Source organism: Tachypleus tridentatus, chromosome 10 (assembly GCF_004210375.1).
Source record: "Tachypleus tridentatus isolate NWPU-2018 chromosome 10, ASM421037v1, whole genome shotgun sequence".
Classification (NCBI taxonomy): domain Eukaryota; kingdom Metazoa; phylum Arthropoda; class Merostomata; order Xiphosura; family Limulidae; genus Tachypleus; species Tachypleus tridentatus.
This window is the reverse complement of record NC_134834.1, coordinates 181,336,731-181,349,963: the sequence shown is the minus strand read 5'-3', so window position 1 is coordinate 181,349,963 and position 13,233 is coordinate 181,336,731. Positions and strand designations below refer to the sequence as shown.

At 31.3% G+C, this 13,233-nt stretch overlaps 2 protein-coding genes across 4 annotated transcripts in view; one reads left to right on the top strand and one right to left on the bottom strand.

The window, feature by feature from the left end:
• LOC143231063 (hsc70-interacting protein-like) overlaps nucleotides 1-13,233 on the top strand; it is a 70,303-nt gene that overhangs the window by 30,589 nt on the left and 26,481 nt on the right. The window lies entirely within an intron of this gene.
• Nucleotides 3,168-12,951, bottom strand: LOC143231062 (sarcalumenin-like). Of its 2 annotated transcripts, XM_076465573.1 has the most exons (6): nucleotides 12,786-12,942; nucleotides 10,225-10,512; nucleotides 9,590-9,706; nucleotides 8,834-9,006; nucleotides 7,733-7,924; nucleotides 3,168-5,520 (listed from the first exon to the last, which is right to left on the bottom strand). In XM_076465573.1, exons 1-6 carry the CDS (start codon nucleotides 12,925-12,927, stop codon nucleotides 4,828-4,830), a joined length of 1,605 nt encoding a protein of 534 aa, XP_076321688.1. In that variant the 5' UTR covers nucleotides 12,928-12,942; the 3' UTR covers nucleotides 3,168-4,827. The 2 variants fall into 2 exon arrangements, with proteins under 2 accessions (XP_076321688.1, XP_076321689.1); XM_076465574.1 differs by lacking the exon at nucleotides 10,225-10,512 and having other exon boundaries at nucleotides 12,786-12,951.

The following is a 13,233-nucleotide window of genomic DNA, read 5'->3' as shown; positions in this document are numbered from 1 at the left end:
TCTGCTGTGCTGCCTAACTGACTTTTTATTTCTTTTTACTGCCTTTGTGTTATCTGCTGTTCTGTCAGTATACCTGTTCTTGTGCTGTTCTAAGTTATTTTTTGATGCTGTAAAGGGGAACTTCAAATATCCTGTACTTATGCCATTTGATAATGTTTCTTAACTTCATCCTCTGAATTTGGTGGAATTTGGCCTCAGCTTAACCCTTTAATAGTTTTAGGTCATCTAATGGTTTTTATTTGCCATTTTATTTGACTATTTACTCAAACAGGTATGAATGAAAGATATCTTAAAATTACTGAAAGAGTGTGGAGAAGATAGTTTTAGCAACTAAGAATCCTAGTGACCTCTGCTAGTACAGCGGTAAGTCTACAGATTCACAATGCTAAGATCAGGGGTTTGATTCCCCTCGGTGGGCTCAGCAGATAGCCCAATGTGGCTTTGCTATGAGAGAAGCACAAAAAGAATTCTACTTTTATATTTTTTCTTGAGTAAAAGTAATTTAAGCTATCATCATTCACATGTGCTTTGAGTGTCATAATATGCTCACATAAGGATCTCTACTAATCTCATATGTTAAACCTAAACAACTAGTTCCTGTTGCCATATACATGAGCATTAGCTGCATGACAAATAAATATAGCTGTGTATAACATGATACTCAAAAACTTCAATGTTATGGTCTGTGAATTTCATATAGTGGATAGAGATAGGGTTAAAAATGTGAGCTGTATACAGTTATTTAATTTTTCTTATCCATTAAGTGTTTAAATTGGTGTCACCAACAGGTTGAATGTTTGCATTACATGGTCAGAGAGTGTAGTTTGATTGCCATCTTTGATGCGAGTCAAGTCGGTGTTTAACCCAAGGCTCTGGTCAAACAGTTCAAGTGAAGGGCCCTCTGCAGTAATTTTCATAAGGTCTCTAACTGTAGCTGCATTTTAGTTGTGTAACTTTGATTTAATTCTGTTTCATGTGGAAAATCTCCATTCACATTGAGTAGATAATAGACTGTACAAGTGTGATTTCCACAAAGTGTAGAAATATGTTTTAAATGTGTGCAAAAGTTCTTTTTTCAGTATGACTACCCAAAAAGAAGTGCAGGATTTATTCATAAACTAACTTTATATTTATCATTTCCATCATTCCCCATAATGCTTGAACTACATTAGCACTTGTTCCACTTTTTTTTTAAAAAGTCAGTATTCTACTTCCACAAAATTGCAAACTGTGCCCTACTACCATGTTAACAAGATTAGTAAGCCATGCATCATGGGAGAAAGTTGAAGAATACTATTACTTTGAGCCTTTCTGAAATCTCCTTCTCTGTAGATACCTTAATAAATTTGCCAGACCTGGACTCAAACACCTTCACTGTTTTTTTTAACAATGACATGTGTCTAGGTAACCTTAAGATTATTGTCCAAAATGTACTACTTGTAGTCCTGCCACCTATTCCTGACTGATCTTGCTGCTGTGCATGTACTTGCGATTCAAATTCCATAGGTAGCAAACATTTCTCTTGTTTGCTATTTTTTGATAAGGGCCTACAGTGGCACTCAATTTGCAGTATGTGGATTACAAGTTTGAATTCCATTTTCTGAATATGCTCACTCTTTCAGCCATGGAAGCATTGTAATGGAACATTCAATCTCACTTTTAATAGGTAAAAGTTTAGCCCAGAAGTGGGTTTTCCCTTTAGCCTGTTGCATCTAAACCCATGACATGTTGTACAGATGGCGTTTGAGTAGCTTTGTGTGAAATTCTATAGTAAAGGATTTTTAATGGCTTTTAATTCAAACCCAGTTCTCAATTATTACAACATTCTGAAGAAGAATTCAAATTTTTCTGTAGTGTAATGTTAAGTTCTGATACTTCTGAAAAGAAATGTAAAAAAAAAAGGCAAATCTTGCAAAAGGAAGTTTTAAATTCTGATATAATTTTACCTCCTGTTACTAAAGCTTTCTTGGTTATCACTACTCTCAATTTTTTTGCTTGCTTGCTACTAGCTACCCTGTAAGTCTAACTTTCTACATGTCTACATAAAACAACCCTCTACAAATAGGAGTGTGATAATTTCCTTATTGTAACTAGAAAAATACCAAGTATGCTGTGAATTATAACTTAGACTCGTTACAAAATAATTTGAAAAGACAAGATGTCTGAAGGTAAATCATTATCATAGTGAAGTTAAACAATTTAAGTACATAAACATGATTGTAACTTAAGTTACTTTCTTGAAAAATAAAATATCCAAATTTTGCATAATTAGTTTCTGTAACTCTATGTTTGCTACAGGATAAGAAATTAAGCATAAAAAAATAAAACATTCAAGAGGTACAAAGGAGTGAAGCAATCATAGTCTACTAATTTCCTGTACCATAAGATAGATTTGGCTTTGAAACAATCATCTGTGACTGGTGGGGCATACGGCAACAAGTCTGCTAATTGACCAACCATATGATGATAACTGACAACTTAATTTGACTGGTGAAATATATTAAAATAATTTAAAACATATTAAGTGCTATAAATACCCTTCTATACTAACTGAGGTTTTTCCAAATACTTCTTAGACCCTAAAGTTCCTCTTCTGCTGATAGACAAGTCTTGGAATCACACTCCTACTGACAGTCTAAGATAACAGAGTGTTCAGTACAAACAATAAAACAAATAATTGTTAAGCCATATCCTACTATTTGTCTTACACATTTCTTTAAATGTCATGAGTGATGTCTCAATATGCTTTGTTATATCTTCAATTACATGCAGCCAACAACTATTTTTTAAATTTACAGTATAAATTAATAGTAATGGCATGTTGTTAAAACAAACCCTAAGTTATTCAGTGTAATGATTAGTAATGTTATTTATTTATAATACATCTGAAAATGATTGCAACACTGGCTATATTGTTGTCAAAAGGCTGGATATTATGATGTAGTGGTTAAATTATTTTCATATAATTTATGTTCAGTTGAGTAAAATGCAATATATGTAGTTAAGATACAAAAAAAACTTAGATAATGTATTAAAAATTACATATCTGACTGATCAGTTGCCCACCACTGATCGTAAAACAGCATTAGAAATGATTAGATAATTATAAGTGTTTGTGGAGTGTAGTACAATTTTTAGTGCAGGAAGTAATTTCAGCACAAGAAACATTTTATCAGTAGATAGATAGCTTTATTCAGACTGTAGATCTTCAAATACCACTTTTCTACTTGTATGCTTACAGGACCTGTGCAAGTGAATTATAGACAGCTCCACTTTAATTTCCACAAAAGTATTGAGAACAAGTATTAATGAAACTGCTAGCTTGTTTGCCTGTAAAGCCATGACATGATAGTAAAATTTAATTATGTTGGGAGTCCGACATGCCACTGGATATGTTGATACATACAATATTAAGAGAAAATGGTTGTATATTAAAATGATGGGCACAAAGATTCAAATAGAAAGATCACATGATAAAACCTTCAGTTTCCTCTTTTCTTTTGTTACATTTTTACAAGTGTAACAAGTTTCAAAGATTCAAATAGAAAGATCACATGATAAAACCTTCAGTTTCCTCTTTTCTTTTGTTACATTATTACAAGTGTAACAAGTTTCAAAGATTCAAATAGAAAGATCACATGATAAAACCTTCAGTTTCCTCTTTTCTTTTGTTACATTTTTACAAGTGTAACTAGTTTTTGAGAATTACTCAGTTTAGAAACATTGCCAAGTTACTCTACATAAGGTTTTTAACTTAGTAAATTGACTAATGTTCATGTTTTTAAAATCATAGGTATCATCAAAGCAAAAAAAAAAGATTCTTAAAGCCTTCTATTAGCTCATAATAGGCTTAGTAAAAATGAGAGGAAGGAATCCATTATTTCACTATTTCTCCTTGAAGGAGAGATAAAAGAATAAAAATTCCTTAAAACAGAGTATTTTCCAAGTTCTAAAAAAAACACCAGTAATCCTTTCTTACTAAATATGTCACCAACTGACAAATTGTATTTGGACAATGAAACTTCTAAGGAAAGTAACTATCACCTTTCAGAAAACGTTGCTAAAATTGCATCTGGTATAAAATTGATAGGTTAAAATCTCACTAGCATAGTTATAACATTTATTTAGGTAAAGGTCTACATCTTTCTAACTATGTTTTCATGTGTGAGTTAGCTACTGAATTATATAAAATTGGTTATTTGCAAGCACTATTAAGATGTTTTTGGTACACTTTGTATAAGTGGTTTTAACTTGGCTTGCTTATTAAAGTAATGATTTAGTTCTACTGAAATGTGTAAACTTAACACACAGATCAAGAAATAAAACATACTTATTTGTTAATGTAAAAAGTGCAAACCAAGTAAAATTTGTTTTCTTTGGTAATCACTTATATATATATATGATTTTAATAAAAATGAAACAAACATTTGCACATTACTCCGCAAATAAAAATCTCTCACAATTTAATAACTTTTTAAAAATATATAGTGCAACAAAATATTAACTTTGTTCAGCTAAAAGATGTCTAATGTTCTGTAATTGCATTTCCATTCCTGTTGGTATGACATGACCATCTTCTAAATTCTTAAAGTAAGGAGAAAATTGCTTATGTGATTCTTAATACTTAATATTTGTACATCAAAGTTCTGTAATCTATATAAACGTTAGAAAAAAAACTATTAGCATTTAAACTAGTATCATGACTATTACAATATCTTTAACTTGATTCAAACAGGCAGTGAGCAATAAATGATGAATATTTTCTAATTAAAGTTAAATATTTTGATTTTCTTTTGTAGAGATAGCCTCTTTCATTTTACTCCCAGGTCAAGGGTTTCCATTTCTTCTGTATTTATTCGTGGCATGATCCCAGTTCATTCCACAGTGCCCCATTGTTTTACAGTTATGGATTCGTTGATTATAAAGTTCTTCTAGAAGTGATGGGATTTTTTCGTGAATTGCATGTTCCACTCTTTCCAAAGGACACGGACCATAAAAAGGACAATGCTTGGCTAATGGCAAGAATGATTCAATTGGATGAATCTTAAAAAACTCGTGATATTGTTCTGGCAGGGGTAGGTCATATTTGCTGATATCAGGATAAGCCAATACTGTATCAAAAATACGATACTCTTCAGGATTCTCAATTAAGTGCTCTTCAATTTCTTTATTGTTTTTAAAAATTGACTTTTTGTCCTGAAACACGTGAAGGTACTGGGCAACTAGAAGAGCATGATTCCTCACCTGAATGGCATTTTGACGAATGAGAGCAATCTTATTCTCGATCCTATTAGCAACAATCTCGTGAAGGTCCTTTAGAAGGGTTAACTCCTCTTCCATGAACAATTTACCATTAGGTTCGGAGATTAAGTTATACTTCTTGGACCAGAAGGATCCTACGTAAACTCTAGGTGGTTCAGTGACATTAATTAATGGTGAAAGGCTCCAGAAGAGGGCACCATACACTCTCATTAATTCTTGGGGAGTTAGAGAATCAGCTTTATTCAAGATAATTCTTACCTGTGAAAATAATTAAAATCCAACATTAAGAGAAGTAGGATACATATGGAAGAAAGTGATGCAGAATATTTTGTTTGAAATAGCTTGGTTGAATAAATAAATCAATTTTTTAGTGAAAAAGGCACTTTGTATCTAAGTTGATATTTCATCTTTTGCTGGATGATAGTAATTAAAATTAGAAATACTTTCACATTAATTATCAAACAAAGGTTGTTTTTGAAGACTCTTCTACACTATAGCTGATTCCACTGTCATGAAAGAACTTTGAAAGCATATAGCTCTAATGTAATCACTTTATATTGTTTAACGTGACAGCTGTTTCAGAAGTTTTAGGTAATTCTGATTTCTGTTCAGTTAACATAATAAGAGCAGACTTTTTATCAGCTGTACACTTTGATGGATGCCCTGTTATTAAACAAAACGTGATTTAATATTTCACACAATAAAAGAAACATACTGTGAAATAACAGTAATATAAATGAAGCTGACTATAAAGTGACCTATTTATAATTTTATACAGTTAAATGAACCAAGGCATTCATACTCACCCAAACTCTTCTATATAATATCAAGCAAGATGCTTGATTTTTGTTTTTTGTAAGAACAGACAGTTTTTACAGATTAGCAAAGCTTAGGAACATGCATATATGTATTATTAGCACTCCAGTGCTGCTTTCACTGCTGAAAATGTATGCACATCTCCACTGAAATGAAAATAATGACTTGTGTATACGATGTAAAATGCGTAATTGTTGTAACAGTTTTTCTGGTACTTATAAGCACAGACGATGCATGTGGGAGACGTTTTGATGAATATAATTATTGTAAAGATTATTAGTAATATTAAACATATGATACTTGCACCACACATGCAAAAACAAAAATGTTCTTGGTACATGAAAGTAATTTGAAGGCTATAATTTTTATAATATAATGTAACAAATGTATATTTTTGTGTTAATTATCATCTATAAAAGAGCCTTGGGACTGTTAGTCTCTAGGAGACTCACCAGTCCAATTCTGGGCTCATTACATTAAGATAAGGGGGTTTAATCATCAGGAACGTGTGGCGTATCTTGCCCATTGTGTACCTTTGAGCTGAAGTTAAACATTCTTGTTTAATTGTGGTATAAGTCAAAATCAACAAGCCTAATATTAAAACTTAAAAAACAATAACAGCAAAATAGTCATTTATTGTAGATAGAAATGTCAGTTTGAAACAATACTGATATTGACTGATGCTCAACTTTTAACTTCTGTCATAATTTCATGACTAAATATTTCATATTCAGTTGGATATAAATGTCACTTGTTTTCTGTTGGTTTACATGTAAGTATTTCTTACTGATCTTTATATTAATAAAATTGAAGTTCACTTTAAAGATGTACCATCCATTAACTTTGCACTTAGAAAATGTATTTCATCTTTCATGCTGACTTTAGTGCATATGTACAGAATGTTTAGGCAATACCCTACTAGTAATTACTGTGTTGATGTTGAACCATGGATTGAAGTGCCCAAGGTTCAAGATGCTGAACATACTTTTACCTCCATTTGTTGGAGTTATGACAGATATAATTAATCCCATTTCTTGGTTGAAATTAATCATGTAGGTGTAGAAAGGCTGAGTTTGAATAATGGGGTTTCTCATTAGTAACCCATAAGATTTTAAGATTTAAAATACTGAATATCTCTATCTCAAGATTGTATTAAATATTTTATATTTAGATCATTAAAAGAGCCAGCAATTTCTTCAGTTATCAGGATTTCACTCATTTATTGATTAGTCAAATTTCTTATGCACTTTGTTTTTAAACACTGCCTCTTATTTCATCAGTACTGGCACATATGATGAACCATGCTGTAATTTACAGTAAAAGAATATGCACACACATAGAGTTCTGAATTTTGAAGCTGGGAAACTGGGTTTGAATTCATGCAATGATATTAGGGCTGCTTTCACCATACCCACTATTATATCTTGGATCAATTTGACCCGACACTGGTTTCTGTAATGTTAAGATGCAGTTAAATACATCTATGATTTTATTATAATAAGAGTATACATTAGTTATTGATATTTAACATAAAAGTTAGGAAAATAATATTTTCAATTTGTTTTAAATTACACTGGTTCAGTGGTAATTGAAATAATAGGTGTACTTAAGTTTTGAATATTATTGAAGGCTTAAAAGCATTAAAGTGGCTTACCTTTCCTTCATGGCCTTTGAGTAGTTTGAAGAGAACTTCTAATTCAGTACCAACATCCAGCTTTGTAGGGTCAAATACAACAAGGATGATATCGGCTCGATCTATAAACCACTGGCACACATTGTTGAAAGGGTAGCCTCTTTCCTGTTGCTTACGATTCTCGATAATACCTGGAGTATCTATAATATTCATCTAGAGAATAAATAAAACTTTGTGAAAAATAGTTGTATTTTCATTCTTTTAAATATTTTTATCAGTATAATATTTAAGCTGAAATACTTTTCCATGGCCATTATTATAAATAACTTTAGTATTTTAAAAGTTGTTTAATCTTGAAGTCTTAAGTTTAAGGGAGATCCATTTTAATCTACACCTTGATCAACGTATGTTATTGGGTAATATTAGTTTTGGAGAATTCCACTCTTCATTAATGACTCTGAATACAGTGTAATTGTTACTATTATATTTTTTAAACACTTAGAAAGATTGTTTCTTGTACTGGGATTTTTTAATTTAGATACATTAATGTGAGTGAGATTTTTTCTATTACAACCTAACTTTACATGTAGTGAAAATGTTTAACTTTCTTAAATCATCAAAATATTGAAACAGCTAAAAATGAGGTTTTAAAATCTAAACATTATTAGTTTCCTTATGTTAAGATGGTAGTTTCAGGTGATAATTGTCCCGGCATGGCCAAACATGTTAAGGTGTTCAACTCGTAATCTAAGGGTCGTGGGTTCAAATCCTGGTCGCACCAAACATGCTCGCCCTTTCAGCCGTGTGGGCGTTATAATGTCACGGTCAATCCCACTATTCGTTGGTAAAAGAGTAGCCCAAGAGTTGGAGGTGGGTGGTGATGACTAGCTGCCTTCCCTCTAGTCTTACACTGCTAAATTAGAAATGGCTAGCGCAGATAGCCCTCTGGTAGCTTTGAGTGAAATTTAAAAAAAAAAAGTGACAGCAATCCAAATGAGATGGAGTTTTCTTATAGTTTTTAAGACAAATACTCTCAGTGACCCAGCATGTATAGTATTTATCAATTATGAATTAAAAAATTATTAATTGCAAAGAGATTTAACAAGTGATATAAATCATAACCTTTTCAAGAAGGGGGTGAGGTATCTGAATCCCCATTAACCTTTCCAGAAATGACTGACCAAACTTCTCAAGTGCTCTGTAGCTCTTGTTCATTGCTATAACAGCTCCTTCTACTGTTTTGTATTCTTTACCATTCATCATGACAGTGAACTCTGAAGTTGTTGGCTGGGCTCCTATGAAAACAGATGTTGTAACAATTGCACACAACCCAATAAAGACTAGTAAAGAGTTTATAAGCACACTAAATCTAGTTAAATATGAGAAAAGTGTGTGTATGTTTGTGTACATATTTGACTCCTTTATTAACTTACATTATAGTCTTGTGAAACTTGTGCTACACAGTATTTATTTCAAAGATTTGTTGTGTGTAATCTCTTAATTTTTCTGTAACCTTTTATATAACTTTGATTTTGAATATTTTAGTATTAATAATGAAGGCCCTAAATCAGCTTGGTTAAATATGATTAAAAATCTCAATTATTTTCTGAGGACTTGCAACATAAAATTGCTTTAAATTTTGAGGCTTGGTTTGTGCATATTCACCATTATCAAAGCATTTCAAACCATTTTTTTATTAAATCTGGAAACCTAATTTTATAAAATACTTATTAGATGATTTTAATTGTAATTAACATGTGCAAAACCTGTTTAGAAATAGTATAAAGCATTAAGAGCATTTAACATTAGAGATTTAACTGAATGTGGGTTCACGCTTGAAGATAGTTGATACCAAAGTCTGAAGAAAATTTATCTCACCAGTTGCTAGGGCATATGTATCATTTTCTATTCCAAGTAAATAATTTATTAAAGAAGACTTTCCAGTACTCCAAGGGCCCATGATCAATACCCGTGGGGATGCAAAAATCTCACCATCTGAAATAAACAAAAAAATTAAATAAAATCGTTTTCAACATATCCAAGTTGGTATAAATAATATTCTTGTGAAAAATAAAATTTTAATAAATCCCAGACATTTAAATCCTAAAAATTATTTAACAGAAGTAAAACAATGCTGTTCCTCAATACCCATTTCCTGAACTGTGCTGAGGTAATTGCTATATAATTTGTACGTTGCTGTTAGAGGGGTCATATATTGTGATATGCCCCTAAAATTTTTCGGTACTTTGTATACTACTGGATCAAGAGTCTGGTAAATTTCTGCCTAATTTTTCAAAATGCATATTATGTTATATTCATCTATCCACACAAACAGTGAATGAAAAGCTATCCATCCATTCATCACAGATCTAAATGCAGTAACTTCTAAGCCCCAAATCAGTTTAATTGTAATAACACACAGTCTTCTGCCTTGCAGGCATGACAAGCAAAAATTTGTTCAACTTGTACGAACCATGTGAAAACGTTTGTTAAATATAATTAAGAAAACATACTGTCAACTTTGCGTTGCTTCAGATCATGGAAATGATAAGCTTTCCCTAGTGGTTTAATATCAGTCTCATACAGTTCATTCAGCTTTCCAAGGATGTCCGACACCAGTATCTCTTGTGTGTTTTTTGGCTTTTCATCTAGTTGCAGTACTTTGTGGATATGGTCCCTGTTTTTCTGGCCATAGTGTTGAATTTGTTGGTATGCCTCATCTTCTTCAAGTGTGCTGGTTGCCAGTATACTGGATTCGTCTTCACATTGGATGTCAGCTGCTGTGGTCAATTCTTTTTCTCCTATACCAATATTGAAGTGAGGAATATAAAAATAATTTACACAACTTCTGCTTTTACCTGTTTTAAAAGATCTTGAAGTGGAAAAAAGCACTCTCCTTTGGTATCAATTTTTTTTAGATTTTACTTTGTTACAGTAACAAACAATTTTGTATCTAAAGCACCAAGTAATACAAAAGAGCTTACTGTTGCAAGTGTACTAGAATAATAGACAGTCAGTGTTCACACGTCGGAGAGAAACTATATCAGGTTAGAAATCCATGTGCTACCACAGAATGTTTCTTAAGAAAAGATAAAAGGTGTAACTCATATGAAACAAACAAAAAAAAATTTAATGAGCAGATTGTCAAGCTTTTTGTGAAATTTGAAAATTCTGATAAATTGAACTTCATTTCAATGAGTGTTGAAATTTACTGTCCTGTTAAAGCATTCCCTTCAAATGTAGTTCAGTGTTTTTCAAACTATGGATTGTAACCCACATGGGGGTCATGAGCAGGTTTCCAGGGTTTCTCAAGATGTTTGTGCTGAGTTAACATTTTATAAAAATAAAATGTTTTTTCCTTGTAGAGATAATTTGGGGGGTGGGGACAAGCAAAGCTCGGGTGCAGGAGTTGTATGGCTTATCTGGCTGAGAAGCACCAAGATAGTGCTTTCACAGTAGGACCAAATACATTTGAGACTTGTATTAAAATCACAGTAGGTGATGAATGGACAATGGATTTCAAATATTAAGTATCACAAGTTTGTCTTAGTTTTTGAACCTGATTTCAACTCCATATTTCTCAGTTTCTCTTGCTTGTGAACTTTATTTTTCTTGTACAATCACAAGTTTTGAAAAGCATTCAGTACAACTGATCTATTAAACTGAATATGTAATAACACATACTGTTTAGTTATTTATAACTATAAACTGTGAGGTTTGTTGTTAATTGCTCTCCTATAATAAGCAGCAACTAATTAGATTTTAGTAGGTTAGTAACTTAAACATACTCTAATGAAGGTTTTGTAGGTTTGTTTTTGCCCAATTTTTGTAACTAGTGTTTTTGTGGTAGTAGTATTGTAATGAAATACTAATATAAAGACATAGTGGTATTGACTTTGTCTGTCATATTAAAAATTAAGAAGGTTTGGCAAAATACAGAATTAAAACAAGATAAGTACAAAATTCATTTAAAACCTACAAATAAGGATCATAAAGTAAAGAAACAAGGCTGGAAATATTGTAAATATTATTTACTCAAACTACAAAACACTATTTTAGCTTCATGCTGTTATCAAGAATTACATTTGGTGAATGTATATCCAATTCATGGTACATTGCAAAAAAAGTGTCTAAAATTATAATTATTAATTCTGTAATGTGTCTTAAACTCCAGCTGTTCAACTCAATGATTCTGAAATATTATGATTGATTTTGTTTTGTTATATTTATCTTTAACATATTTCATGATTAAACCTTGCATTCTTGCTAAAAAAAAGTTTCAGTTTCTAAGTTATTTTACAGTAAAATGCATGCCCACAAATTTTGTGTGCTTGAATAAGCATTAATATTGACATGAATATGGCAAAAGATTGTAGTTTTAACTTTGAATGGAAGTATTTTTTACATAAATACGTGATATTATTCTCCTCTAATATTTACGTGCATATATGTTTATAAATGTTTGTTTTTTATAATCATTTTGATAATAATATTCAAATATTAAGTACTTTACAATTTTAAAATTTTATGATATGTCATTATAAGGTTTTTAAATGATGAAATGGTCTGAAATAAGATATTATCATAAGAAAGTTATCCAGGGTTTTTCATAAATTTAGGACTGCAAATAATTTATAAACTGTAGTCTTGTAACTAAATTATAAAACTGAAATTCCAAAACCTGTAATATTTTATAAAAGTTAAGTGATAAGCCTAAAAGAGTTTTAACAATGTCTGTCACTGTTTGACTTTATCATTTATGTGCATGAAATTTTATTTCAAGCAAGGAGACTGTGCTTTGTTAATTGATAATTTAATAGACTTTATTCACTACATAAATAATCCTTGCATGTATTAGTAATGGAAGTTATTTTATATCTAAAGTATAGTGTTAAAAGCCAGTTCGGAAGGTGTCGCTTTATGTGATTACATGACGCAGACGTGTAAATCACCACCTGCAAGTAACTTTGGTAAAACCATATTGTACTAGGGGTTTCAGTAAGCCCAAGTCTTCACAATAAACGTAAATGTATTAGACTTATAATATTTTAACAGAATTTATAATACAACTGACCTCTGGTCTCGTGAGTGAGTACTTTCATCAGAACTATTATGAGAACTGTTAATCTGATATAGAACCGGATTCTCTGAGAGATCGTTGCCATCTTTGTTGTAGGGGATTCTGGGTGCCAGTAGGTTACATGCGCAGTTGCCATGACATCAGACGACAGTAATTAAATGTAAATAACGAATTCCTTTCAGTTTTTTTTTTTCCCTACTGGTAGAAGAAATTAGCATGGAGAAACATAGAATATTAAATGTGTGTTGTTATTTATATCCATAGATGGAAATTTGTACTATATTTGTTAAAGAAACAAAATTGTACTTGCAAAAGCTAAGGGACTTTCTTACAAAATTTGTATCGTGGCCTTTATGGGAATTGTGTACCCAATATAAAAACTTGCACCAAGCTGTGAATATAATTGTTATTTTATAAAGAAATCTAATTATACCTCATAATG

Coding starts and splice junctions, on each gene's coding strand:
- LOC143231062 (XM_076465573.1), bottom strand. CDS start 12,927: ATGGCAACTGCGCATGTAACCTACTGGCACCCAGAATCCCCTACAACA. Junction 10,513..12,785: donor ACTCACTCACGAGACCAGAG/GTCAGTTGTATT, acceptor ATATTGGTATAG/GAGAAAAAGAATTGACCACA. Junction 7,925..8,833: donor CTCACCCCCTTCTTGAAAAG/GTTATGATTTAT, acceptor TTTATTCTCTAG/ATGAATATTATAGATACTCC.